General features: G+C 40.5%; 2 protein-coding genes and 1 pseudogene across 10 annotated transcripts in view; 2 read left to right on the top strand and 1 right to left on the bottom strand.

Annotated features, from left to right (window-relative positions):
* Positions 1–6,210, bottom strand: part of LZIC (leucine zipper and CTNNBIP1 domain containing) — a 14,698-nt gene extending 8,488 nt beyond the window's left edge. The window contains exons 1-5 of one of the 8 annotated variants that reach the window (XM_025048559.1): positions 6,152–6,210; positions 5,372–5,531; positions 2,522–2,630; positions 1,363–1,498; positions 976–1,074 (exon numbers count right to left, since the gene is read on the bottom strand). In XM_025048559.1, coding sequence (XP_024904327.1) covers positions 976–1,074; positions 1,363–1,498; positions 2,522–2,622 — 336 coding nt within the window. In that variant the 5' untranslated portion in view covers positions 2,623–2,630; positions 5,372–5,531; positions 6,152–6,210. The other 7 variants (XM_025048558.1, XM_006914375.3, XM_006914377.3 and 4 more) reach the window with 7 other exon arrangements.
* On the top strand, positions 4,384–4,501 carry LOC112481809 (annotated as a pseudogene).
* On the top strand, positions 6,187–26,351 carry NMNAT1 (nicotinamide nucleotide adenylyltransferase 1). Of its 2 annotated transcripts, XM_006914373.3 has the most exons (6): positions 6,208–6,337; positions 12,488–12,563; positions 21,554–21,722; positions 22,842–23,025; positions 25,141–25,283; positions 25,626–26,351. In XM_006914373.3, the coding sequence occupies exons 2-6, from the start codon at positions 12,552–12,554 to the stop codon at positions 26,024–26,026; spliced, it is 909 nt and encodes a 302-aa protein (XP_006914435.1). In that variant the 5' UTR covers positions 6,208–6,337; positions 12,488–12,551; the 3' UTR covers positions 26,027–26,351. The 2 variants fall into 2 exon arrangements, with proteins under 2 accessions (XP_006914436.1, XP_006914435.1); XM_006914374.3 differs by lacking the exon at positions 12,488–12,563 and having other exon boundaries at positions 6,187–6,337.
* The last annotated feature ends 576 nt before the right edge of the window (positions 26,352–26,927 follow it).

Genomic DNA, 26,927 nt, shown 5'->3' with positions numbered 1-26,927 from the left:
CCTCTAAGAACTCATTTCATTAAACTGAACTGTGGTCTACAGGCCTGAATGAGATAACCGAGATCAGCTCTCCTGGAACTTTGGTTAAATATCATCTTATCACCGGAAACACTGACTGTGTATATTATGCATTGGTACTATTCTACGTCCTTTTCACATGTTACATGTAATACATACTCTAGACATATTACTTCATTGAATCCTCATAACAATCATAAGAGGTAGAAACTATCATTATTTCCTTTTACAGATGGAGAAACTAAGGCATGAAGAGGTTGAATAAAATAACGTCCCAAGGTCACAGACCTCCATATGGAGCAGGGATACAAATCCAGCCAGTCTGACCCAAGTCCATGCTCATAACCATTGTGCTACTGAATTACCAGTGGTTGCAAATAACTGTTAATGCCTTAATCACATTCAAGTCTATACACAGACTTTGTGAAGTATCAGATTTACAAAGATGTTTGAAATTCTTAGATGAGAAAGGCCACACATACATAAAGCAATGCTGTTAATGACTTCTAGGTGAGATTTCAATTCAGGGCTTTGAAAGTAAATGGTAAAACCTTAAAGGTGGGGTCCAAGTAGAAGCAGTCAGTGTAGCAATGTAAACTGTTTAAACAATAATTGCTCAAAGGACTAATGTCAACAATTTCTTATAAACAGACTACTTCTTACAGCGGTTTTAGGTTCACAGTAAATTCAGCAAAACGCACGGAGCTGTCTCACATAGCCCTTGCCCCGACTCACGCATAGCTCTCCATTATAAACAACCCCCGCCGGAGCCATACGTTTGTTACAACTGAGGGACTGACACTGACACGTCACTCGCTCAAAGTACATTAGGCTTTACTCTTGGTGTTGTACATTCTCAACTGAGCAATTTTTAAACTTCTGCATAACATAACGAGCAAATTCTTGGGCTGAGAAAAAAGATACACATAGCAATTGGATCAATTTAAAGAACTTTACCTCTGCTAACCTGGTCCGAAGCTGACCTGGTTGTTTCTTTGCAAACAATCTGATGACCTCTGGGGTCTTAAAGGCCTGGCTGATAGCTGCCTGGATAGCCTAGAAATACAAGAAGGTAAAAAGTAACCAAAATATTCCAATGAATCGGATATTACAATAATGGATTGATGGATCTTCAATTATTCATAGGCCTTCTTTGTTCATCACTGTTACAATTTTAGTTTTCATTTGCTATTTCTGTGCAAGTCATTGGAATCAAATACATAAATAAATATGCTATTTTGTCTACAAGTAGATACTCATCTAGAAGTTAAACCCCAAAAAAGGTATACATTTTCTATTGTAAAAAAAAATAACATGTCACTAACATCAGTCGATTATGCTTACCAGCTGCATTCCACTTAGTTCATCTACTAAAGTCATATTTCCAGACATAATTTTCTTCAGTGAATCATTAAATTCACTTAGTTGCTCCAGAGTTTCCTTTTTGGTTTCTTCATATTCATCTGTATCAAGTTCCTCTCTGAAGTACAGTGAAAATAATAAAGAAAAATATCGAGTTCCAAGTGAAAAAAAGCAATCTTAGTTTTTGCATACTAAACATGATACATATACTTATAAAAAACATCTTGTGGAGGAAAAGGCAGAAAGGAAATAAACTACTAATGATGGATGTTTCAGATATTAGTAGTACGGGCTTTTTTCTGCATTGTGGTTACTCTGATAAACATTTTTCTTTTACCAAAACGAGGCACACTTAACAAACCACATACAACTTCCTTTTAAGCTGCCCATGAATCAAAGGTTTAACCTTGGGCAAGATACTTAAGATAGCCAAGCCTCAGTTTTTTAATCTACGAACTGCAGATGATAGTGCCTACCCTGTAGGGTTGTTATGAGCATTAAATGAAATAAGGAAAGTGCTTGGCATATAATAGGCACTTGCTAAATAGCTGTTATTATCATCATCATTCATGGTAAGTAAAATTTTGTGCACCTTGAAATACAACAGCAATGCAGTACTTGTCATCTGAGTTAGAGGCTGTTTTTATCTACCCATCAAACAAGCCACCAATTACGCTTTTATTACAAATAACAACAGCTACTATTCATCAAGCACCTACTCTGGGCCAAGCATTGTGCCACCCCTTCATTAGTAGTATTTACTGAGATTGTCAAAAAAGGCAACGAACAGTCTTGGTCCTTTGAGTAGTCAAGGCCGAAAACACACCAGAAGTTCAAGTAGTACCTTCTGAGCTTGATACCTGGCAAGGTTATTTTATTTCCACTTCACATGTGATGAAATGGAAACTTAAGGGAGTTAAGTATTTTGCCCAAGCTCACACTCAGTAATCAAAGACTTTAACATCCCAGCCTTTACAATTCCAAAGCCTGCATCGAGTTTGTTTCTCCCATAGACAAAGTACTGTGAAAAACTCTACCGTGGAAACCGAAATCGCATATGAGCCTGCACCCATGGAGTTTGTCATTCAGCTGCACAAATAAAGCCGTTTTATAGCATAGCAGCACACAATTATAGTATTACCTGCATTCCTCCAGATCTTGTAATTGCTGCATTAGTCTATCCAGCTGTTCTTCTAAATTCTGCTTTAATTTGCTTGTCTCTGTCTTTCCTCTGGAAGCCATGTTAATCTCTAAGTAGAAAAATAAACTCACATACAGTATATATTTGGTTATTTTAAATGATTCAACATACAGGTAAAATTTAAAATAGGCTATACTCTTTCTAAGCTACAGCTGTGGGAAAGATAACTGTGCAAAGAAAATTTCAATTTACACGTAAAAGTTTAAACTCATACAGTAATAACATCCCACAAAAATGCCTGATAGTCTTCTCAATTGACATGACAAATTAATTAGAAGTCTTCACTATTGGTCTTTCTTAAACATTTTTGATACATGAAAATACAAATTTATAAAGAAACAGATCAGGTGTGACTTTGCTTTAAAGAGTCATTATAACATTCTTTTTCATTCTTACCAAGTACGCTCCAGGACTTCCCGCTGGTCCTATATGCATTTACCTAATGCCCTGTGGGCATGAACAACTTTTGATATGAATTTCTTCTTTGGAAATGTGCTTGTTTTTCTATTGAATTATCTTTTCCTTACTGATTTACATAAAATGGATATAAAGACTTTGTAATTATCCTATAAGCATTATCTCTCATCTCCTGACTTTAAATTCTATTTATGATGTTTTTGTCATGATAAATTATTATTTTTAATGGCCAAATCTAGCTATCTTCTTCTTTAAGTCTTCTTAGTTTTGTGCCCCATGAAGGCAGGCCTTAACCATTTCAAGATTTTAAAAAATATGGTATTTTGTATTCTAAAACTTTAAGCCAACTGCAACTTTTTTGTTAATGCTATGATGTAGGGGTCTTCTATTTTCTTTCAAATGGAGCGTCAATTGCCCCAACACTATTTACTTAGTAATTATTTATGCCACCTTTAATGTACTCAATACAAATAGACTCAAGTCTCTTTCATTGATAATATTCTGGTCCTAAGGCATTACCTTGATATTTTAATTATTATAGCTTTAGAGCTGGTGTATACTGATAACAAATTGTTTTTAATACTTCGGGGTTTTTTCCCCCAGTAATTCTTGGCTATTTTTGTGTATTTTCTCTTTTAGATGAATTTAAGAATCAGTTTGTCGCGTTTCCTTTAAAATTCAATTGAAATGTTGACAGAGATTACAGTAGAGACTAATATGGAGAAAATCCATATTTTTGAAATTTGGATCTTCCTATGAAGCAATAATATCTCTCCATTTATCTAGGCTTTATGATTTTTAAAGAGTATAATATTTTTCACAAAGGCCTTAAACATTGGCTATTCTTAGATATTTTGTACTTTCTCTTAATATTGGAAATAGGGTTTTTGTTATTACAATTTCTGATTATTGCTGATATAGAGAAAAGCTACCGATTTTGTTGATATTATATGTATTTCCTTAACATTTGCAGCATTTAAGTTTTTCCATTTATAGAAATTAAACAAAATGTGTTTCCTGAAAGAAATGTAAGTCTAATATTAGGTATAACCAGTCATCAAAACCTAACTCCTAGAGTAACTTATTAAAGCATTTAAAACTTTCCTACACATTATCGAAAGATTTGATATGTGAACTTCAATGAAGAGGGTTCCATACATTATATTCAAAACAGAATTAGTGAAAATCTATTCTTACTACTGTATCTTTCTTTAAAAATTGGCTCAGCTCATCTATAATCATTCATATGTAAATATAAACAGGTTACATTACAGCCAGAAGTGTAATTTATTATAGTTATATTTCATGTATAATAGGTTAGCCGAAAGTGTAATTTCTTATAGCTATGCTTCATGTATAATTTCTCCCGGTAATACACATTTAAATTTTATTTTGTGCTACCCTGAACAAGCCTGATCCCGTCTGATCTCGGAAGCTAAGCAGGGTTGGGCCTGGTTAGTACTTGGATAGGAGACCACCTAGGAAGACCAGGTGCTGTAGGCATAAAAAATAAAAAATAAGGGATTGACAAGGTCCTTGCAATCTGTGAGGTCAACCAAGGGTTGCCTTGCCTAAAAAAAAAAAAAAATTTATTTCAAATCTGTTGAATTTTCTAGTAAAAGTCAGGGCAAACCCAAGATTAAACTGCAAAGTGTCTTTCAGGATTAATTTCCTACAGTCTAAGCACACTGAACTACTTGTTTCAAAACATGCCAAACATTTCATCCTTCTCATTTTTTTTTCTACCTCTCAAGCCCAGGTCACTCATTCTTCAGGGTGAAGCTCAAGTTTCACCTTCTCCATAATGCCTTTCTCTGTTCTCCCTCGATCACTAGACCGTACGTTATTTCAGAGTAGGGATTTTACTTTCTCTTTATACACCAGCATCTAGCACAATGCTGCGCAGACAGAAATAATTGGTATATGAATAATGGGATACATAATTGGTAAATGAATAACGAGAATTGCTTCTACTGCATTTCGCATCTCGTTCTCTATTTAGCACTTGTTTCTGCATTGAATTATAAGTGAGTTCATTATAGAACATTCTTTTCCTCTCTAGACTGTAAAGGCTCTGAAAGCAAAAAAAATGAGTCTGATTCCAATTAGCTCCCTCAGCCCTTAATACTGAATATTCCATAACTGAACGAAGTGTATAAAGGCGAAACATATTTTAAGGCAGTAGAGCTATTCTAAATAAATTTTAGGGAAGATGGAGGCACTTTAAAAGCCTTAATCTGTGTTACATTATTTGAGATTTATCCCAGAAAGATTAACTCGCTGGCACCACCTAGTATTCAATAAAAGTGGTGCACCTTTACCCAAACTGCAGAAATTCCTCTCAAAAACTGTCATCTGGAGTGGAATGCTCACCCGTCTCTTAGTACTCTGAACTCTGCACAGAGTTGACCGGTCTCAAATTATATAAGTCTCCAATTCTTGAAATTCCAAGTATCATAAACTTGAGGAAAGCGAAAATGTTCATCAGAACTCCAAGAAGCTCAAAGTTCAAACCACCTGGCGATGGAGCTGTCTGGAAAATGAAAAACCATTAACAAGTAATTTACTTACTATGTACAATCTCGATTTACAGCAGTCCAGACAAACTTCCACTCGAGCAGCCTGTAACTGAAACACACCCCACTCTTTCTACAAAGAAACCAAAGGGCCCGGGAGTTGGGGGGGTCGAGGGTGGGGACAGCGACCCGTTTTCTCTTTCGACCGCCCCTCCGGCAGCCTTCCTGTGATTTTCCTTAGCGAGGGTGTTACTTAGGAAAACCCCGCACCGGGACACGCCTCGACGGAAGCTGTCACATCCAGAGGCACAGAAAAGGCCAGGGCGGAGAGCACATCTCCCGGCTGGAAGCGAGCGGCGTTCGGACCCCGACCGTCCCGACGCGGTCAGGGAGCAGCTCCGGCCACGGCCCCCAATTCCACCTCCACAGGAGAATTTGAAGCTCCCGCACTTGGGTCCCGCGGCGGCCGGGCTCGACTAGGCCCCGGTTGTCACCGGAGGTCGCCGTGAACCCGCCGCCCCCGACACTTTTTCGGTCCTCCCCGACCCGAGCCCGGACAACCTCCTCAGGACCTCGGGGTTCCCTCTCCGCCCCTGTCCACCTGTCCCCAGGGTTCGGAGCCAGGGGCCCCGCCTACCTCACGGTCTCGGGCTGGCGGACGCGCGCAGGAGGAGCACTTCCGCCGGACTTAACGCCATTTCCGGCCTCCGGGAGCCAATAAGAGTGAGGCCGCGGGTGCTCCCCTCGCGGTGTCCCCCCTCGCTGGCTTTCCGGCCCCGGGTCGTCTCCGGGAGGGCTTGGACCCGTTGGCCCCGAGGACGTGGTAAGCTCACTACCCCGGATCCCTAAGAAATCGGTCTCTAGGGGCGTCAGTCCAGCACTCCTTTTTGTCGCAGGCCTAGAGGCGTCCAAGATGTGGGGCCTTAGTCAAATATAACTGTCCCCGAGGCAAGGTCATATTCAAGTTTGGGGCGAGGAGTCTTGCCACTTATTCTTTCGATCTCTCTGTTTAACCACTGACCTCGGTAAATTTGCCTCTAGCCTTCGGAAAGGTGCATTCACCCTGGAAAAAAAATTGTGTGTGTGTGTGTGTGTGTGTGTGTGTGTGTGTGCGTTTTTTTCTAGAAGAGGCTTCTTGAGCTTGGCAGAGGGGTAGGGAGGCAGAGGAATTCTTTTTCCTCCGAAATCCTTCTCCCCGAAGCTATAAAGTACTAGATCCCTCTGCCTGGAAGCGGTTTGACACACGTAAAAGTTACTCAGCAATTGGGTGGAAACCATTTTCTGGTGTTCCTAGCTCATCTCCTTGAGGAGTCGGTGGTCCACAAGACAACCTCAGGGCTTATGGCAAAATTGTTTAAGAAAGAGTCGTCTTTAAAACGAATTCTTTTTTCGGCAGACCAGAACAAACTTCCAATTAAGGCTACCAGAGAACTCTACCAGAATGATTATTTCTGTGAGTTCTGTCTGATCGTAGAATTCCTTGCTTATTACCATAAATGGTTTTCCAGAGTTAAAATTGCATGCGAAAGCACTGTTCTAGCCCAATGTAGAAAAGACTGTTAACACAGAGATTGGAATGGTTCTAATAGCCCACCTTACAGAACGTTTCAGATTTACAGATTATCCTTTGTAAAAGTAAGTGACGGTTATGTTAATGTGTTTATCTCTAATTTCTGATTCGTGAATCTGTTGAAGTGTCAACCTTTTGAGTGATATGAAACTCAGTGACAAATAGTCAGTGCCAAGCAGAATAAAACTGGAAATACACTTCTTTCACCATTTGAAGAACTTGCTGAATAAACATTTACACACTTTGTACTTCCCCTAATTTTGATGACAACGCGGTGTTCTATTCAGGCATTTCTGTTGGGAGAGTGGTTAACAAGACGTACCATGAACGAAAGACTCTCTGAACAAGTAGACCCCTTTTAAATGTCTGCCAGTAGATAGCTTGTAGCATTTTAAGTCTTGTGTGATGGTTAAGAACGTGAACTTTTAGAGTCAAGGTTGTTAACATGAGCTGTGAGATCTTGAGCAAGGTAACCTCTCAGCTCAGTTTCCTTATCTGTTCAAAAAAGGGATAATAATAGTACCTACTTCATGGGAGTGTTGTAAGGATTACATGAGAGTTTAGCATATTGCTTGGCACACAGGAAGGATTCAGTGAATGTCAGTATCATCATCATCATCATTATAGTTAAATAAGCATAACTGGATATATATGTATTTATAAGGAACGGACCCATCCAAAGAGAATGAGTGACTATATTGGCATTCAGTTAGGAGAAGCGCGTGAGATAAAATGAGGATTCCATAAGCAGGGACCCTGAAGTTTTCTGCCCTTCTGCCCTCGGTTTCCCAGTCCTAGGCAACCACTGCTCTGCTTTCTGTCGTAGATTGAATTATCTGTTCTAGAATTTTATACAGTTGGAATTATATAGTGTGTGCTTTTTTATATTTTGCTCCTTTCACTCTCTGAGATTGATTCATGTTATTTGTATCAGTGGTTTGTTCCTATTTATCACTCGATAGTATTGCATTACATGGCTATACGAACTTAGCTCATTCATTCATTCATTCATCTCTTGATTAACATTTGAGTTGTTTCCAGTTTTTGGCTATTATATATAAAGTCAAATCATTCAGTTCTTTGTGTGGACATATGTTTTCATATCTCTCCATTATTTTTAAGCTATCCTCTTAATTTATACCTAAAATCCTTTGTTTGTGGCCTCCTTAAGGACCTTCCTTCAACAGTTATACACTTTCTTGCAGCTTCTGTGGCTTCCTAATGGTGCTTTTTCTCAACCTACCAACATTCTAATTCTGTTCTTCAAAAAAAAAAAAAAATCAAATCAAGTAAAGTAAACAACCTTCTCTTAACCATGATCTCCCACTGCAGATAGTGTTCATTGTTTCTGGGTTTTACTGTCAGGTTCTAGTCTCTCTGTTTCTGTTTGCCTACTAGACTTCTCTACTTGGATGTCCTATGAGTACCTCAAATTCAACACCTGTAAACCACTAGTCTGTGTCTTTATGCCTTCCCCCCACAACTCCTAACCTCTGCTTCCCGATACTGTCTTTGTTGACTGGTGGTATACCATCTACCCAGTCACTTGTCAGAAATATTCTCCCCTCTCCTTGTCCTTCCCTCCTCATTACCTGACCCACTTGTAAATCCTGACACCATTGCTGCTGTCTTTACCCTCTGTTATCTCTCATCTGAGGGATGGAATGCTCCAAAGCAGTGCTTTGTAAAGGTTAAGATGCATATAGATCACCTGGGGGAGCTTGTTAAGATGCAGATTTTGATTGGGTAGGTCTAGGGTAGAGCCTGTGATTCTGCTTTTTTTTTTTTCTTTTCCATTAAGACAATAGTGTTGCTGTGGTTTGAAGGCACCTCTTTTCTTGGTTGCTTCACCCTCTTCGGAAGGTGTTTCACAGAGCTTAGGTTTTTCATTTTGACAACTTCCAATGTCTCCGTTTCTTCTTCTGGGTCACACTTCTGATGTCATGTCTCAAAATCTCATTGTCTGGCCCTAGATCCCCAAATTTTCTCTGAGCATTCTGCCCCCTACCACCTCCTTCTCAAGGTGCGTTCAGGTTTTCCATTTTACCCGAGAGCATGATCTTATTCAAGTTTTTCTTGGCTTGCTTGCTTGCTCGGCAGCTTGCATGCATGTTTTGCCTGTGGCTGTCTGATTGCCCTATTCACGTTTGACAGAGAGGCCATCCCGTGAATTGCTTTTGCACATATGCAAATATTCCATAGTTTATTCAGTGTAACTGCATGAAGTACAAAGTTCGCTGCCACCTGTTTAGTCTGCGATCAATACATCAATAACAATTGCACATCAGGATCAGCAACCAATCTTCTTTCCTGATTCTGCATTTCTAACCAGCTTCTGGGTGATGCCCATGCTGCTGATCCCTTTTATCTTCACTCCATCTCTTGGTAATTTCATCCAATCTCAAGGCTTTAAATTTCATCTGTATCAGATGACCCCAAATCTCTAGTCAAGCACTTCACTGAAGTTAGTTCTGTTCTCCATTTGTCCGCTTAACACCACCATTTGGATAGCTACTAGACACCCTAGATCACATATCTTATAAACAGAACTACTGATCTTCTTCCCAAACCTACTCCATGGCCATCTTTTTCTTCTCAAGTAAAGGTAACTCTATTCTTTTGGTTGTTCAGGCAAAAAATTTGAATCATCCTTGACGTCTCTTTCTCTCACAGCCCATGTCACAGCAAATCACATTGGCTCCACCTTTATTGTATATCTAGAATCTAATGATTTCTCACCACTTCTGTTGCTACCGCCCTGGTCCAAGTCAGCATCAGCTCTCACCTGGATTATTGGAGTAGCTTCCTGTCTGGTCTCCTTGTTTCCACCCTTATTTCCCCCTACATTCTGTTCTCAACTTCAACAGCCAGAGAAATCCTTTAAGCAGTTGTCAGACCGTGTCACTCCTCTGCTCGAAACTCTGCAGTGGCTCCCTCTTACCTCTCTGCCTACATTTGCTACTGCTTCTTCCCTGTTAACTCTGCCTCAGCCATTCTGGTCTCTGCTCCTGGAACATGATGGGCATGCTTCTGTCTCAGAGTTTGTGCATTGTTACCTCTGTTTAGAACATCTTTCCCTCAGATAGCTGCACAGCTCACTCCCTTGCTTCCTTTAATTCTCTGCTCAGATGTTACTCAGGCCTTTCCTGACCACCTTATCTAGAATTCCAACACTCCTTGTGCTCTTCCCCTGCTTTGTTTTTCTCATAGCCCCATTATTTTGTTTACTGCTTTATTCCCAGCATCTACAGCATAGTAATTGGTCAAAAAATGTTTGCTGAACTATGATGAATGAATGAGAATTATTTCTAAAGTGCACTAGTTCATTACTCCCTGTTTAAACCCTCTGATACATCCCATTCCCTATAGGATAAAGTCCAAACTCCCTATATTACATCTGAGGGTGAGGAGACCCTAAAAACTCTTCCAGTCATTACATGTTAACTTTTTAAAAATCCTAATAAAGTAGAAAAAGTCTTTGTGGAATATTTTTACCTTTCCCCAATGAAATGTTTTAACTATGACACATGTCTAATTAGGAATTCCATTGGTACATATCCTTATTTTTAATGTAAGTAGAAAATATACATTGAAGAGTAATGACATATTGATACAACCAAGCTTTTAGATGAAGATGAGCATTTAGAAATTCAATATTCAATTAAATTTAATTAGTAATTAGAAGTTTTCACTTTTAGGATTTAACAACTGCTATAAAGACTAATTTTAAATTTCAGGACTTTTTTAATTTTAAAAGAAAGCAGATGTCAACCATCAACTATTTTTTTCTTATAGTAAATTTAATGAGTTTAATGCTTGATGTGTTTAGCTTCTCAAATTTCCCTTGACATTCTACCAGAAGGCTGCTCATAGGTACATATTGAACGTTTTGCTTATAACTTCAGAGATGCTATAATTCTGAAGCCCAGGCCCCAGATTAAGAACCCCTAAAACAAAGCATCTCCCACAAAATAGTTGTTCATCAAAAGTTTCTTCCCCTTTGAGCGACTATAGGTCATAGCAGAGAATTTTGTTCTGAGGGAGTATTGCTGATTGCGACTAAATTATGAGAGAGCTAAAAAATAGCAGTTTTATAACTTTATAATTTTCACACAAGACACTGTCAGAATTGTATAATTTACATATCATAAGATATCAGTGCATGAAATAAATGTTTCTTAATGAAAACTGGCGAAACCGGATTTAGTTTTGGAGGAAATGATAAAACCATAAAAATAAATGAAAAATCAGTTTTATAGGTTAGGGATTAAAATTCTGGTTCAAATTACACTTCAAGTTATGCTTGTCAGTTAAGAAGCATTCCATTCTCTGAAGATATGTTAAGAATCTTGCATCATTTCAAGATACAGAAATACCCAGCAGCCTTGGCCTGAAGAAGCAGCCTTTTGCATTTAGAAACAATTAGTTAAAGATTCCCAAACAGTGAAAAATGGTTGGATTCTGGTTATATTTTGAAGGTGAAGCCATTAGGATTTCCTGATGGGGTGTGGAAAAGAAAGAAAGGCAGAAAGGGTGACTTGAAGTGCTTGGCCTTAGTGACCGGCAGGATCCAGTTGTCGTCAGCCGAGATCTTGGAGTAGATCAGGTTTGGGTGGGTGGGGAGTGAGATAGTACAGAAAAAAAAAGTAACTTTTGACAAAAATACTATTTTAGGATAAGTGGTCATTTATCTGATGTGTTACTACTTGGTTAATGAGGTCTAGGAAATGTAAAAAATGCTGTTATTTTAAAATAGTTTCTGTTAATTTTAGTAATAGGACTATTTCAGGGCATTTCATTGTTAATGTATGAGTTACTCAGGTTTCTGATCCCTAACTTTTAGCACCATGTCTAGGATGTAGAAGGTGCTAGAAAATGCTGGCGTGGTGGGTGGTTAGTGTGTTGGTTAAGTAAGTTCCCCTCCGGCAGGTGCCATCTGAGCAGAGCAGCAGACGGCCACAGTCATTTCCACCACGGAGGGCTGTGCCCCTCAGAGATGTGTTGGGAGGTGTTTATACTGAATCTGGTCCTCCTGCCAGTGGACACAGTTCTTTTCCTCAAGAAGTGGAGCTGTCTCCACCCCTAAAGATGCTGAGAGCATCCGTAACTAGGTCCTGCTTGAAATACTGGAGAATCTGTGAATACACAGAAAAAGAAGACAAAATATGTGGGTCATTGGCTATTTTCTAGATAACAAAAAATTAGCTGTCATGATGCAGAAGATTGTTCTAACCTACAGAGGAGATTATGATTATTTTTGCTCTAAAATTTCTCACTGCATTTTTAAAGAAGCAATGAATTGACTTTGTTGAAATATACAGTCTGAATCACTGTTCTTTTGAAATTAATCCTTTGTTCATTACTGAGATTTATGTTTTCCTTCTTCCTTACTTATTTCTATAGCAACCATGCAGCTGATACTACTAACTTCATTGAAAGGAAAAAGGAGTTTCAGAAAGTCAAAGTAATGATCTTGAAAGTATGTATGTATGTGTATATTTATGTATTTCTGGTCGTGAAAATATTTACTAGGACATCCTTCTTTGGGTTAAATTTGGTTGCAATGTCAATCCTGTGATTTTGGCTGAACTATTTTATTTTCAGTGTCAGTGCTCATTAATACTTAACTCAGCATTCTTTCATGTGACTGGTTTTGGTGTGCCTCCTGTCGTCATTGCTCTCATGTTCAGCTGACCATTTCATCTAGGAGTAGCAAGGTCGGAGATGGTCATGTACTTGCTGGCAGCAGTCAGTTGGCCGTGCTGCCGGGACAGGCTCAACCTGCTGAAGAGTATACCTGAGGCAGCAGACCAGCAGGGCTCACGTGCCAGCTTCAGACTGTTGGCTTAGCATCTGGTCTGGGACAGGTCACACCAGCCAGCCAAATCAACCCCCGGCCTGAGAACAGCACTGTAGGATGAAGAATGGGATCTAATTAGATGGAGTGGACATAACATGAGAAGGATGGCTTTTTCTATACCATTCTAACCCTCTTCTTGCTTTATTACTCCTTAGCATCTGAGTTCTTGTTTTAAGAGGAACCAGGGCTTCCCCTTGTGATATCTCAGTCCTAGCTGAGCAGGTACTTCCTTTGAAAGCCTGGTAATTAAGCCTTTGACAAAGATAGGTTACTTGGGAAGTTTTCTGCTTACCTGTAGAAACCAAGCTGCTCACTGACAGCAGCACAGACGAGTAGTAAAGTTCAGGAGTCGTCTTTTCCTTTATTTGGAAAGAAAAAAGCCCTGTGAAAAATACTTGTCTTTTCATTGGAACTCATATTTAAAATGCTTTTGCTGCAAAGATTTAAACAAAGGCACCAACTTAGCAAGAGATGGAAGGCTTGCTGCTTAACGTGCCAGACCCAGTCCAGCAGTTCCACTGTTGATTAATACCGTCTTTTAAAAAAAAAAAATTTTTTTTTAGTCAGGTGGAATCTACCCACAAAAAGAAAAATCTCATGGAATTTTTTAAATTTTCCCTGGTGAAATATTTTAACTGTGACATGTGTCTGCCTAGGAATTCTGTCTCTGCATATCTCTATTTTTAGTGTAAGTGGAAAATAAATATCGAAGACCGATGGTGTGTTGTATAAAGCCGAGCTTTCAGATTAAGATGAGCGTTTAGAATTCGTTATTTAAAAACGCACACAGTCAGCTGCCAAAACCGTTAGCACCACGGTGCAGACTCCTTCACCCAAGGATCCCATGCCGAATATGGAAAACATCCTCTTTAGTGCTTGTGGCACCGGTTCCATCCGAGTCAGCAGCACAGTAAAGCCTGAAAGGACAGCAGAACAGCATCGTCCAGGTGCAGTCATCTCAGAAGTACGTTCTTGAATGCAAACCTACAGAGAACGCGTTTTGTCGCTTCCCTGCTGAGGGACAGAAATGCTCAAAATGTGGCTAGGTTAAGGTTTTCCTTCACTAGGTCGTGTTCTTATTATTGGCTATGCTGGTGGTCATAAGTGGTGATTTTTGGAATAACTCACTCATTATCTCATTTAAACCTTGTAGTAAAAAGCAAAACTGTGGGGCATTTTCTAAATGAGGAAGGGGAAGCTCGGAGAGGCTGGGTAGCTCCTGTCGTGTGCAGGGAGTGACTGGCCACCCTCTGACCTTGAAGCCTGTGCTCTTCACCACTGCACACGCTGCCTCTCGTGGAGCTGGGATTCAGTGGGACACTCTAGAACAGTGCCTAATGCAGTCAATAACTAGTTTTTAACCTTTTAACAGTCTCCACATTTCAGAGTCTGCCTCTTCTTTATCACTTTCTGACTTCAAGTTGTCAGGTCCCCGTTTTTCTACCCACATCATGTCCTGCTCAGTAACTTTATTGAATGGGTGATTAAATCTGCTATTTTTAGATTATGACTGTAAAATATTTTATGACACCAACCTAAAATATTTATATTTAACTTAATTTGGTTTCATATTCAAATTGTAGAACTAAGAGTAACGAAGGAAGTTTTAAAAATTTCCCACCCGAATTTTAAGTGTGACTTTTTTCTTCAGTTTCAGTCTGTGAGTTCCTAAAAACAGGAAGTCCTATCTTACCCATTTTTGCTCTAGCAAATAGTAGACGCTTAATAAGCGCCTGACAGAGAGACTGCACACTTACCAATTGTGAAGAAAGTAAAGATGATACTACCAACCAGGTTGGTAAGGAGAGGTCGACTGCAGTATCGAGAAGATCTGGGCCTAAAAATCAATACACTGGGTCATACATTAATTTGTTACTTATTAGAAGAAATCCACACTGTAACCGTAATACCAGAAGGCACTGCGACTCTTGAATTTTAATCCTAATTCTGGCACTAGGTTCATTTGGCTCCAGGCAACTCATTTCTCTTAAAAACCTTGGATCCTTTACCATGACTGCAAATTACTGCTGTAAAACAGCCCACAAGTAATATTAAGAGTTACTAATATTCATAATTAGTGGACAAATGAAGTTCACCATTTTTCCGATTCATGTTAATTTGATGTTTTGGTGAAAAGTGTTTTGTGGAAGTTCTCGCCTCTGGAGTAAGGAAGTAGGCTTTACTGCACACGGACCTGTTGTAATAGAAGCTGGCAAGTTCGAATGAGGCTGGAATGAGAGTCGCAGTTTCCCTTCCTGCTCCCTAGTTTTCAGGGTTTTTCTTTTTTAGAATATCATTGTTCTTAGAACTGCAGTTTTTTTTTATTTTGAATGTATCAGGTTGCATTTGCTTCATTTGTCCTTTGAGAAAGTCATTAACTGACTGACTTTTTTCTGCCAAGACTAATTTCCAACATAGACTATGCAATAACATATCAAGTCACAATCTGGTCAAGTGTGCCTGTTGCCCTCTGCTCTGCAGACCTTAGTTACTGCAAGGCGGTTGGGACTGGTCTCTAGGGGATACATAAATTGAAACATTGGTGCCCTCATTGTCTCCCACTTAATGGATTCTTATACTAGAAGAAATAAATGTTGATTAAAAGTTAAACTCAGTCTGCCCAAATCCAGCCATTCTCACCGTATTGAGATTTTTGACTTCAGAGAAGTGAAGCAGGTGACTGCCATCAATAATAGGGGCACACACAATGGGGCAGGCTGCAGTTAAACACGTGGTGGGAATCGCAGGAAGACACAGGCATGCCGAGCTGCTGGGTGAGGGGTTGGCTGGCGAAAGAACTTACCTTAGCAGAACGTAAAACTGGAGAACCAGAGTGGTGATCCCAAACAAGAACACTGTCACTTGGCTGCACGGGACACAGTTACATTATATATTACTGTTTAGTGATAAAATGGCTTTATGAAACCAAATTCAGGTTCTCTTTCAGGATAATGTTACATTAAACCACAGATAAAGTGTTTTTGTGTTTTTTTTCAGAGATAAAGTTTTAAACATAGCAAAGATGAATTACGATCCATTCCGTTAGGACAAAATTATGTCTAAGAATACATCAGGAAAAATGTTAATAATAGCTGCCATTTATTGAGATCCTACTGTGTAGTAGGCACTGTTGGTACTGGTCTGTAAGGAATCTAGAACCTTGGTTCCATTATTATGACTGTAAATTAATGCAATAGGGCAATCCACAAATAATCGTATGAGTTATTAATATTTATAATTAGACAAGTGTGTCAAACATTTTATATGCATTTTTCTCAATTAAAATGCATAAATCCTATGTGGTAGGGACTGTGGTTCCCCATTTTATAAGTGAGGAAACCAAGATTCAGATTGTGTCTTGCCCAAGGACAAACCTAGTAGTAAGTGGTAGAGCTGGAATTTGAACCAGGTCCGAGAGTCCTAACCATCCCCCTGTGCTGTGACAGCTCTGCCCCTAGCCACGTGGTTCACACTGAGTATAACTCATAAACGACCTACCACAGCTTAGACAACCAAGTGAAGTCTGCTGTTACTGCTCAAAACATTTTTGAAATTCTTTTGAGATTACATGTATATAGCTTCCATGCCTATAAGAAAATCTTCCTTATTAACCAATAGCTCTATCTCTTTCTTCACTATAAATTCTCTTAGTCACCTTGATAATTTATTAATTGCATTTAGCACTGAATGACTTTAGGGTATTCGTAGAAATCAGATTTACCTTCCAAAAACAATTCTTAGCGAAGGTACTCAAAGAAATAGGGAATTTCAAAGTATACCTCCAGACTATTTAAAGCAATGGCACATTTTTAGAACTAGAATATAGTTACATGCTTAAAGTTATTGTTTTGAAAGGAATAGCGTCATTTTAAAGGTATAAGTTCCAGAAGTTGTTAAGTCAGTCACATTATTTAAGTCAGCCAGGATAGATAGCATCCTTAAATGTGATGAGAAAAATCAAACAATAGTAATTCTTTTGAAAAAGTTGGTGTTTTAAAAACTGGCTTAATATTCACGAAATGTTTCATTAATGTTTACACATTAATGTTTTTAAAACCTAAGAAGGTCAGTGATTTTAAAATTGAAAGTAAATTTTGGTTAAACTTCAAGACCGCTTCAGAAAGAAATGAACTTTTTGTCACAGTGGACTGGGGAGGGACACTTACAGCCTGAACTGATGAGATCTCGGCAGCCAGCAGTGCAGGTGGTAGGCTGTGTGGGCCAGACAGAAATGAATCATGGTAACTGGTTCTCGAGTGCCCGAGTGCCCGGAGCAAGGCCAGGAGGATCCGGAAGGTCCTGTTAGAGCTTCTAAACCACTTCTGCATTTGTCACCTGCTGTGTCCCACTTCCCATGGAGAGGAACAAATCCTTGTTTTTTTTTGTTTGTTTGTTTGTTTTTAAAGCCACTCTGGGCTATGATAGGAGCTCACTGTAACTTAATTCTTCTGTGGCTTTGCAGGTCAAAAGTCCAGTTTGAGTTTGAGCTCAGGTTGATTATGTTCACAGTGAATTAATAGATCTGAGCTAGATATTTGAGACAGGTCTTGAATGTGACAAGGGAGAAAGCTGTCTTTAAGCTGAGAGATCAGCTTCCCCCAGCCCCTTCCCCTGGGGAGGACCTGGAAACCTGAGCCCATCCCCAAGGTCCGGGACGGGCTCCAAGCTCTTCTGTTCCATCATCCTTCCCTGTACCGCAGGCAGCTCCCTTGGGAACCAGTAGCCCCTGCTGTCAGCCCTAGTGTTCTTCCCAGCTCTATCACCCTTGGGGAATGGTACCTGAAACCTGAGGTGGGTGGGGCTGGAACTGACTGAGCTCCAGCTGAACCCAACGCCTCCATCATGGTCCGTGAGACCATGTTCAGTAGCTGGCAGGATACCCTGAGTTTCCTGTGTGCCTAGGGTACTGTGGGATGTTGCATTCATCCCCACGCCATAATACCATAGGTACTTTGGGAAATGCAGGGGTGGGGATGAGAAGTCTGGGAATGAGCCCCAAGAGAACCCGGTATCGTCCTTGGGGTGATAATTGAAAAGTAGGACATTTAAATCATTCTTACCAATGAACTCAATTTTTAATGCCATGCGGAGCATCACTGACCTTCTCTGCTTTATTCCCTATCAACAGTTACAGTGTCCCCGTGATCCCTACCACTGTGCTTTGTTTGGAGAAGGCCTCAAATATTTACTGAATAACTGTTTCTTATTTCCATTCCCACTGACTGTACTTAAACTGAGACACGCAGGACTTTGTAATTGGCCTTCCTGTCTCGTTTTGCCCCTTGCAGGACATTTGGTCCCGTCCAGAATGTCCACGGGGACTTTGGGTCCATGCTGAAAGGTCCTTGATATTTGATTTTGTCCCAAAATATCTAGGGTAACAATGGGTCCATGATTTGTTACAGAATACAAACATTGAGCCTTGTTCAAATGGTAGAGACATTATTTTTCATATAATTCATGAAGAATCTTGGGATTTCATGTTGATTCTAATTCTTCCTCTTCGTGAAATTTGGCAAGGTTACTCTAAAGTCAATGAGCAGTTGCTCCCAAGTGTATATTGATCCGATTATTGGTTTGATACTCCTATCTGAATAGTTTTGATGATACAGGTTTGATTCTGTTGGTATCGTGAGGTTGGTGGCCATCTATGAGTGTGACCACCAAGAACCTGAGTGATAACTAGGTCATGGTTTTGCTGTTTGTCTTCAAGGACCTTTGGGTATCTTCGTATTTATTAAATAATTCAGAACTGAGTGATTTGAGTTTGAGATGGAAAAGGTGCACTGAGTACCCAGCACAATGGAGGAAGAAGATCCCAATTAAAACACATTAGTGTGCCATTGCAGAGCACTAGGGATAAAGAGAACATGCTAGAACTCTTATAAAGCAAAAGCAGGTTGCATAAAAAGGAGCAAGAACCTCAACGGCGTCAGACTTTTAACAACAGTGTTGGATATTAGAAAACAATGAAGAAATGCGTTTATGATTTTAAAAGAAAATAATTTCAGTTTTGAATCCTCAATTAAGCTATTCATCATTGAAGGAAGAATAAAGACATAAGCATTTTATCTTCCATGTATTCTTTATTATGATGCTACTTGAGGACACGCTCCAGGAAAATTAGCAACTAAAGCATGAAAATCAATGACATGGTCCTAAGTAATAGGGGATCTAAGGAGAGAGATTGGAAAGATTTCAGAATGACAGCTGCACAAAGGATTAGAGATTTTCAGTCCAGATTAGAGTTCCAGGAGAAAAAGCCTCCAGGAAAAAAAGAAAAAAAAAAAAACATTTAATAAGAGTTAATAGTATTTAGTTGAACCGTTTGAAATTGGTGTTTTTATAGATCAAAAAGAATTGGTATAGCAACATGATATGCAGCATTAATAATAGCTATATTCCCGGTACGTTTACTACTTGCCAAAAGCAGCTTTATGTACATGTATTGTCTCCTTTAATCCTCACAGCAGTCATTAGGTAAGCTCTCTTATTCTCTCTGTTTTAAGACAAGAACTGGGACAAAAGCAAGATTGGGTTAGGGTCAGGTTGCTCAGGGTCATCCAGCACATTTTAAGTATAAGAGCTGGGATTTGAACCCAGGCAGTCTGGTTTAGAGCACAGCTTCTTAACTGTCATGCTGTACAGGCAGGAGACTGGATGATACTCTCTGTGAAATCCGACCACTCCAAGGCAAGGACCTGTGATGCTGACAGCCAGGTGACGGTGCACAGAAGCCCACTGTGCAAAGCCCTGCCTACCCACTCAGAGCTGCCTATCAGCTCCTTCTGAAGGAAATTTAAAATACATCAGCATTGGTAGAGAGAGAAGAGAGGATGATGCCTTGGAGAAGCAAGAACAGAAAACCATAAAAAAGAAATACTTAGAGGTCGAAGGCTTTAGAAATTAAGGGTGTAATAGCAGAAATGAAAAGCTCAATAGATGGACTGGAGGATGAAGTTGAGGATATCTAGAAATTAGAGCATGAGGTATAAAACAGGAGAGACGATAAGAAAATTAGACCAGTCCAGGTGCCTCAGCTCTAATAATAGGTGTTTCCAAAGAGAACAGAAAAAAATGGAAGAAAATCATGAGTGAAATTATTAATGGACATTTTTCGGAACCGAAGGTTATGACTTTCGACGTTGAAAGGGTCTGCTCAGTGGGTCAGCGCAATGGATGAAAATAGAGCCACACTAAAGGACATCACTGTAAAATTTCAGAACACTGGGGACAAAGGGATCTTAAAAGCTTCAAGGGAGAAACGAAATAAGTCACATTCAAAGGATCCAGAGTTCAAAGTGACTTTGGATTTCTCACTGTTAGCACGGCAGTGTAGAAGCAATGCCTTCAGAATTCTGGGAGAAGATGATTTTGATTTTCAACATAGACTAGAGATTAACACTCTGTCTGTTTGTCTGTCTGTCTCTCTCTCTCTATATATATAAACATATATATATATGTTTGGAGGAGGATAGTGAGGGTATATGAGAGCTAATCTCTCTGTCTGTCTGTCTGTCTGTCTGTCTCTCTCTATGTATAAACATATATATATGTTTGGAGGAGGACAGTGAGGGTATATGAGAGCTAATCCTCATAGATCATAACAAAGTAAATAGGCACTATTTATATTGGACAAGTTAAGAAATAGCATTAAAAACACATTATATGTAGACTCTGCCAAAAGAAATAGCTGAAAAAGTTAAAAGTGGCTGCTTTTAGGGAGCCAGATGGAGGGGTTGGTGAGCAGGATGTGGCTGATGACTTGGTTTTCATTATGGGCCTTTTGTCACCCCGTGATTTCTAAATCTATATATATGAATTTAATAAAGATTTTTAATAAAAGTTTTAGATCAGATATCTTACTCCCTTGGGTTTATGGAAAGGTCAAATGGAATAATTTATATAAAAAGGTTTGTAAATTATAAACTATTTGGTGGAAAGTGATAATATGATCATGTTGACTTAGAGGCAGAATACTGTTTTGAAGGCAGGTTGTTGGGGAGTGACATTTGATAGATGATAACATTGTATCAGTTAACTATTTAGCCACAATAATGCAATCACAAAACTGAGCAGCATACAGCAGTAAACATTTGTTTTTGCTCGTGAATCCAGGGTCAGCTGCTGGGTTTGCTTATCTGAGCCACCAGGCTCAGCCAACCTCCCGTGGGCCTGTTCTTGTGTCTGAGTAAGTCGTGGTTTGGCTGGTCTCAGGTGGCCTCAGCCACGTAGCCAGTGGTTGGCTGTCCACCAGCAGCAGCAGCACCAGCTCCCTCCCAGGTGTTCTGCCACCCTCTAGCAGGCTGGCCCGGGCTTGTTTTCATGGCAGGGGCAGAAGTCCAGAAGGAAGGCCTAGGTTCACAATTGGCAGTCACATCTGCCACATTTCATTCTTTCAAAGCAAGTCACCAAGAGTAGGAAGCAGAGCCCCATCTTTATTGTAGGAGCTGCAAATTCACATTGAAAAGGAGGGATGGAGAAATAGGACCACTTTGCAATTCTAACATAGTCATTGAAGCCAAATATTTTTATTTATCTATTTGGAATGAGAACACAGAAGGACATCAAAAGACCTATAACTGACTCATTTTCTTTTTCCTTTATAGACAACAAGGGAGGTGTCAGTTTTCCGCTTAGAACAGCAACTTCAAATTCTTAGCATGGAAAGTTCAGAGAAGACAGACGTGGTTCTCCTTGCGTGTGGCTCCTTTAATCCTATCACCAACATGCACCTCAGGTTGTTCGAGCTGGCCAAGGACTACATGAACGGAACAGGTGGGAACAGTGACCAAAAGCAGTGACAGGGTTCAGAACACACTGTCTCCAAATATGGCACTTTGGCCTACCGGGTATTTTAAGCTGAAGGAGTTAAGAAGATGGCAGAATCAGGAAGGTCACTGTGACCTCCTGTCACCCTTCTGACCCGAAGCAGGTCAGATACCTCCCATTGAGAAGTAACCTCCCATTGAGAAGTGCCCTCCCTGTACCTGGAGGAAAGGCACATCTTGATCTCCAAAGACAAAGGGATGCCATGAAGAATCCCGACTAACGGGTCTTACTAAGTTTCCCTGAATTTACGTACACTTACCTCACGCTCTTTGCGCTGTCATATTTCCCCACCGCTGTCCACTCGTCATCAATCCTGGCATTAAAACACTCAGGCTTAACCTTCTCGGGGTCTTCATTTCCTTATGCAGGCTCCCATGTCATGCACACCTTACATTAAACAAATGTGCATGCTTTTCTCCTGTCAGACTCTCTTGATTTAATTTTCAGACCCAGCCAGGGTCCCTAAGAGGGTTGAGGAAAACTCTTCCTTCTCTACATTCCCAGGATTTATTTTGTCTTATTATATAAAGGATCATGCTATATGCTGATAGATAGGTGCTCAAACTCACTAATAATCCTAATAATCAGGGAAGTAAAATTTTTAATTAGATATATTTTGCCCATCACATGGACAGAAATTTTTAAGTGTAATCATGTCAAGTGCCAGGGTTTTGGGAGAGATGAGCTCTTATTTACAGTAGGTGGACAACACAAATTAAGGCTTTTTCAAGGCAGTGCGACAACATCAATCGATTTAAACTGTTGATTTAGATTGAGGAATGGTGAGTTTGTATTTAATAGGGACGGTTTCAGTTAGAGAAGGTGAAGAAGTTCTGGAGATGCATACTGGTGGTTGCACAACTGTGACTGTCCTTAGTGCCACAGAACTGTACACTTAGAATGGTAAATGTTTGTCTGTTTTACCACAGTTATGAATGAATGAATGAATGAACCTGAATCGCTGTTTAGAAGGGGGATCTTTGATTATAAAATCACATTGACGATATTTCCTGTGCATAAGATTTAATCTGTTATGTCTCATGTCAAATCTAACTCTTTATCCAGGGAAATATAGAGTTATCAAAGGCATAATTTCTCCCGTCGGTGATGCGTACAAGAAGAAAGGACTCATCTCTGCCCATCACCGAGTTATCATGGCAGAACTTGCCACCAAGAATTCAGAATGGGTGGAAGTCGACACATGGGAAAGTCTTCAGAAGGACTGGGTAGAGACTGCTAAGGTGCTAAGGTATTTACAATGAAATCCGCTCTGTCAGTTCTCTGGACATGGGTCAGGGGCTTCTTGGCTTTTGGCCATGTTTCAGTGCTGCCTGTGTTTGTGAACACACAGACTTACAGAACTGTCAGGAGGCTCGGAAAGGCTTAGGCTGTGCCATTCCTGTGCAGAATCGTTACAAGGTTGCGGAGCAGAGCAGGGCACGGGGTTCCTTGGCCTGAATGTCTTTCATTGTATTTTGAAATGTGTGCATGCCTGTTACCGTGTCTATCTCGGGTAGAAAGTGTACGTAGAGAGCCTGCCTGGCCTGTCTGTGCCCCAGGTGAGAAAGGTGAAGTTGTAAGATGCTGTCATTGCCGTCAGTCTTCTTAGGTATGAAAGAGGCAGGTAACGTAAAGAAGAAAAGCTGTGATGCTTGATCGTGGACAGTCCTGTTTGTGTGCTGCTTCTATGACAGCATATTGGGGTCTCATGTTGGGGTGCTCATACCGTCGAGACACTTCCAGGGTTCAGAAACCAGAGTGAGTAGCATCTAGTTATGACTTAATATTATCTTGAGTGTAAAATAACAGGGCTTTCTGGAAAACATTTCTGTCTAATGACTCTTAGAGTTCTGAACCTTCCAGTTCTCACCGTATTAATTAGGGTTTAACTAGGAAATAGAAACAACTCTGAGCATTTTAAGCAGAAAGGGACTTAGGTGCTTATGCAAAAGTGTTAAAAGGGCTGGAGGAGCAGGAGTTGGGCCTTATTCAAGGTCATACCTCCTTAGCTGCAGTTGGAGTTCAGGGAACTGTTCCTGCCTCTGCCCCCACCATGGCTGCTGTTAAACTGTCCCATTCTCCTGAAGTAGGTGCCTGGACAATGGAATATAGAGTCTGGCCAACACACTCACGCTGTGAAATTACTTGTCAGGCTTCACAGCTGCAGAAAGATGGCCTGTGCCCGTTCCTTCCTTCCAAATCTCTCACGAGTGAATCTCATCAGCAGAATCTCAATCACATCCAGAACCGGCTGCAAGGACCTCTGGGAAATGCGTTTAGGGTGGAATTGGACAATGAGCCAGCAAACCACATCTGGCACAGCGACTTACTTTATCAGCAGGACTTACTTTTCAGGCTTGGCAGGGAGAGTCTCCCATCAGCCACCGGGCTCCTACATCCCTGCCTTACCCAGCCCTCTCTGGCTTCTTAGTAGCCTGACTGTCCATTATATTTGCAGCTCAGCTATTCAAGAAGGAAGGGATTTAGGGCCACAAAGGACCCATAGTTGGCTCCCACAAGGGAAGCTCATGTTACGCAAATAACTTTGCACAGTTAAGCAGTGGACATCCTGCTGCCAGCCTAGAATAAAGCTATATGCAGGTCCTTCCCATGGTCCCTTCCTTTAGGCCTCAGGCACTTGCCCCACTCTAGGACCTTATCCTTGGCACTGTGGTTCGCCATTACTAACTAGGTCAGGCCACACTCTTCAGTGGTCAGGTGTGTGGGCTCTGGAACCAGACTGTTGAGGTTCAAATTCTGGTTGCTTCTCATACGCTAAACGACCTTGGGCAAAAGGTCAGTGTCCTCTCTCTGTGAGGATAATAAACAATGCTGATGTGATGGTGGCAATAATACCGTTGCTTTACAGTACCCAAAATATTTACTCAAGTTGTTATTGAATGCCTCCTATGTTTGTCGCAGGGACTCTGCTAGAAGCTGGAGTTGGAACTTTGAGCCTTCACTCTCTTTCCACTTCATGAGTAATAATATTTATGACACGGGATATGGAGAACATTCAATCATATAATCCATGCAAAAGGTTTAGTATAGTTCTTGGTACATAAATAACGTTAACTCTTATTATGACACAGACACGTAAAGCATAGAATAGTTGACAGCTACCATTTGTTGTGCTCCCATGATTCTCCTTGCTTTCCATTCCTGATAGCCAGGACCCAGGACGACAGTTACTGGTCAGCATCCCTTCTACGGGTTGGATAGCATGTGTACCTGTGTTTAAATGTTTTTAATATCACCCCACCTTTAACATTGGATCAGAGGCTTTGGGGCATCTCCACAGGGACAACATTTTAGTTGAGCATTGTGAGAAAGAGGAATGTTCTATTGCTTTGTCGTTTTATAGACACCATCAACAGAAACTGAAGGCTCATATCTGTGATCACCAGCAGGACTCACCTGGGCTGGAAAGGCCTGGACGGAAGAGGAAGTGGGCTGAACAGAGTGAAGAATTTAATCAAAAGAAATGCCCAGAGCCCAAAACAAAAGGTCTGTGTGTTTTACCTAGACTTACAGATTAGAGGGGATAAGATTCTAGAGCTGCTGAGCAAGCCCCATTTGTATTTTTATTTTCTATTCAGTATGTGTGGGTGCCTGGAAAATGCCTCTTGTAAGTTTTATGATGGGAGGGAGGGGGAGTAAAAGGCATCCTGAGCTTATTTCTCCTGCAGGAGTCCTTAACTTTTGAGGTGTCCTACATCTCTTCTGAGAATCCAAATCTGATACAAACTAGGAACCTTCTTTCCAGAAAAGCACATACACACATTCATTTTGGAGCAGAGAGTTATTAGAAAAGCAACCCTTGAAGCGATGTTTTCTTTCTCTTCCCAGATGGGCCAAAGATAAAATTGCTGTGTGGGGCAGATATACTGGAGTCCTTCGGTGTTCCCAACCTGTGGAAGAGTGAGGACATCACCAAAATCGTGGGCGACTACGGGCTCATCTGTGTTGCGCGGGCTGGAAACGATGCTCAGAAATTCATCTATGAGTCCGACGTGCTGTGGAAACACCAGAACAACATTCACCTGGTGAACGAATGGATCACCAACGACATCTCATCCACGAAAATCCGGCGAGCCCTCCGAAGGGGACAGAGCATTCGCTACCTGGTACCCGACCTCGTCCGGGAATACATAGAAAAGCACAATTTGTATAACTCTGAGAGCGAAGAGAGGAACGTCGGCGTTATCCTGGCTCCTCTGCAGAGAAACGCTGCGAACACTAACTCATGAGAAATCCTACAGCATGAAATTTTGGAATTCCTTTTCAGAAATTTGAAACAATCTGCGTCTTAGTAACTGGGGAAAGGAATTGTGATCCTGTTGCATACACTAAAGCTTAAAGGTTTGGTAAAAATCAATAGCACATTTAAATCAGGCTAATTTTTTTCTTTTTATAAGAAGTTGCTAATAGGAATATGTTCAATATTATGGGTTTTTTGGAATGTACAGATCTCTTTATTTTTAAAACATGAGACTAGCAGCACTAAAACCAGAAGAATATTTAATCAACCTAACTACAAATGACATCCCAGCTTTACCACATAAGAGAAGCAAAGTATGAAAAGCCATAGCTCATTTACAATCCTAACTTAGTTATGAAGGAAACAAACATTTTATGCACGCCTATTCCTGGGCAGTCTTCACTCAGCCTGGGCAAAGAAGTGCTTCTTAAAATGGTGAGAGCCTCTGCTCACGTGTTTTGCACATTCGCTTAGCACAGCCCCACTGGGGCTCAGGCTGTAGACCCAGCTTCAGACATGATGTCACACTACCTGGAACAGATTGGACCACAGAGAATGAGGGGTCAAGAATTTTATCAAGTGTCAGTGCTCTAAGGCTTCATTGATAAAGACAAATGGAGACCCCCACGAACGTGAGGAATGCCTCACTGGGTCAGCCCAGCGGGTCCAGATCAAGCTTCTGGGCACTGGTGGAAGCCATGACCTCAGTCTAAAACTCGAGTTTCTGAAGCGCCCCGCTGTCTCTGTTCCAGCCCATTGCGAATGTGCCACTTGTGAATTTAAGCTGAAAAGGGGTCCATTTTCTTATACTTTTTCTCTTCTTATCCTTTTGTATGGATTTTAACCGAAGCAGAATTCTCAAATAATCAAAGTCAGAGCTTTATGTTAAA

The sequence above is a fragment of the Pteropus alecto genome, unplaced genomic scaffold, assembly GCF_000325575.1.
Source record: "Pteropus alecto unplaced genomic scaffold, ASM32557v1 scaffold125, whole genome shotgun sequence".
Classification (NCBI taxonomy): Eukaryota; Metazoa; Chordata; class Mammalia; order Chiroptera; family Pteropodidae; genus Pteropus; species Pteropus alecto.
The sequence above is the reverse complement of the archived record's forward strand: the minus strand, read 5'-3'. Positions and strand labels throughout refer to the sequence as shown.

Coding starts and splice junctions, on each gene's coding strand:
- NMNAT1 (XM_006914373.3), top strand. Junction 21,723..22,841: donor GGACTACATGAACGGAACAG/GTGGGAACAGTG, acceptor CTCTTTATCCAG/GGAAATATAGAGTTATCAAA. Junction 25,284..25,625: donor CCCAGAGCCCAAAACAAAAG/GTCTGTGTGTTT, acceptor TTCTCTTCCCAG/ATGGGCCAAAGATAAAATTG.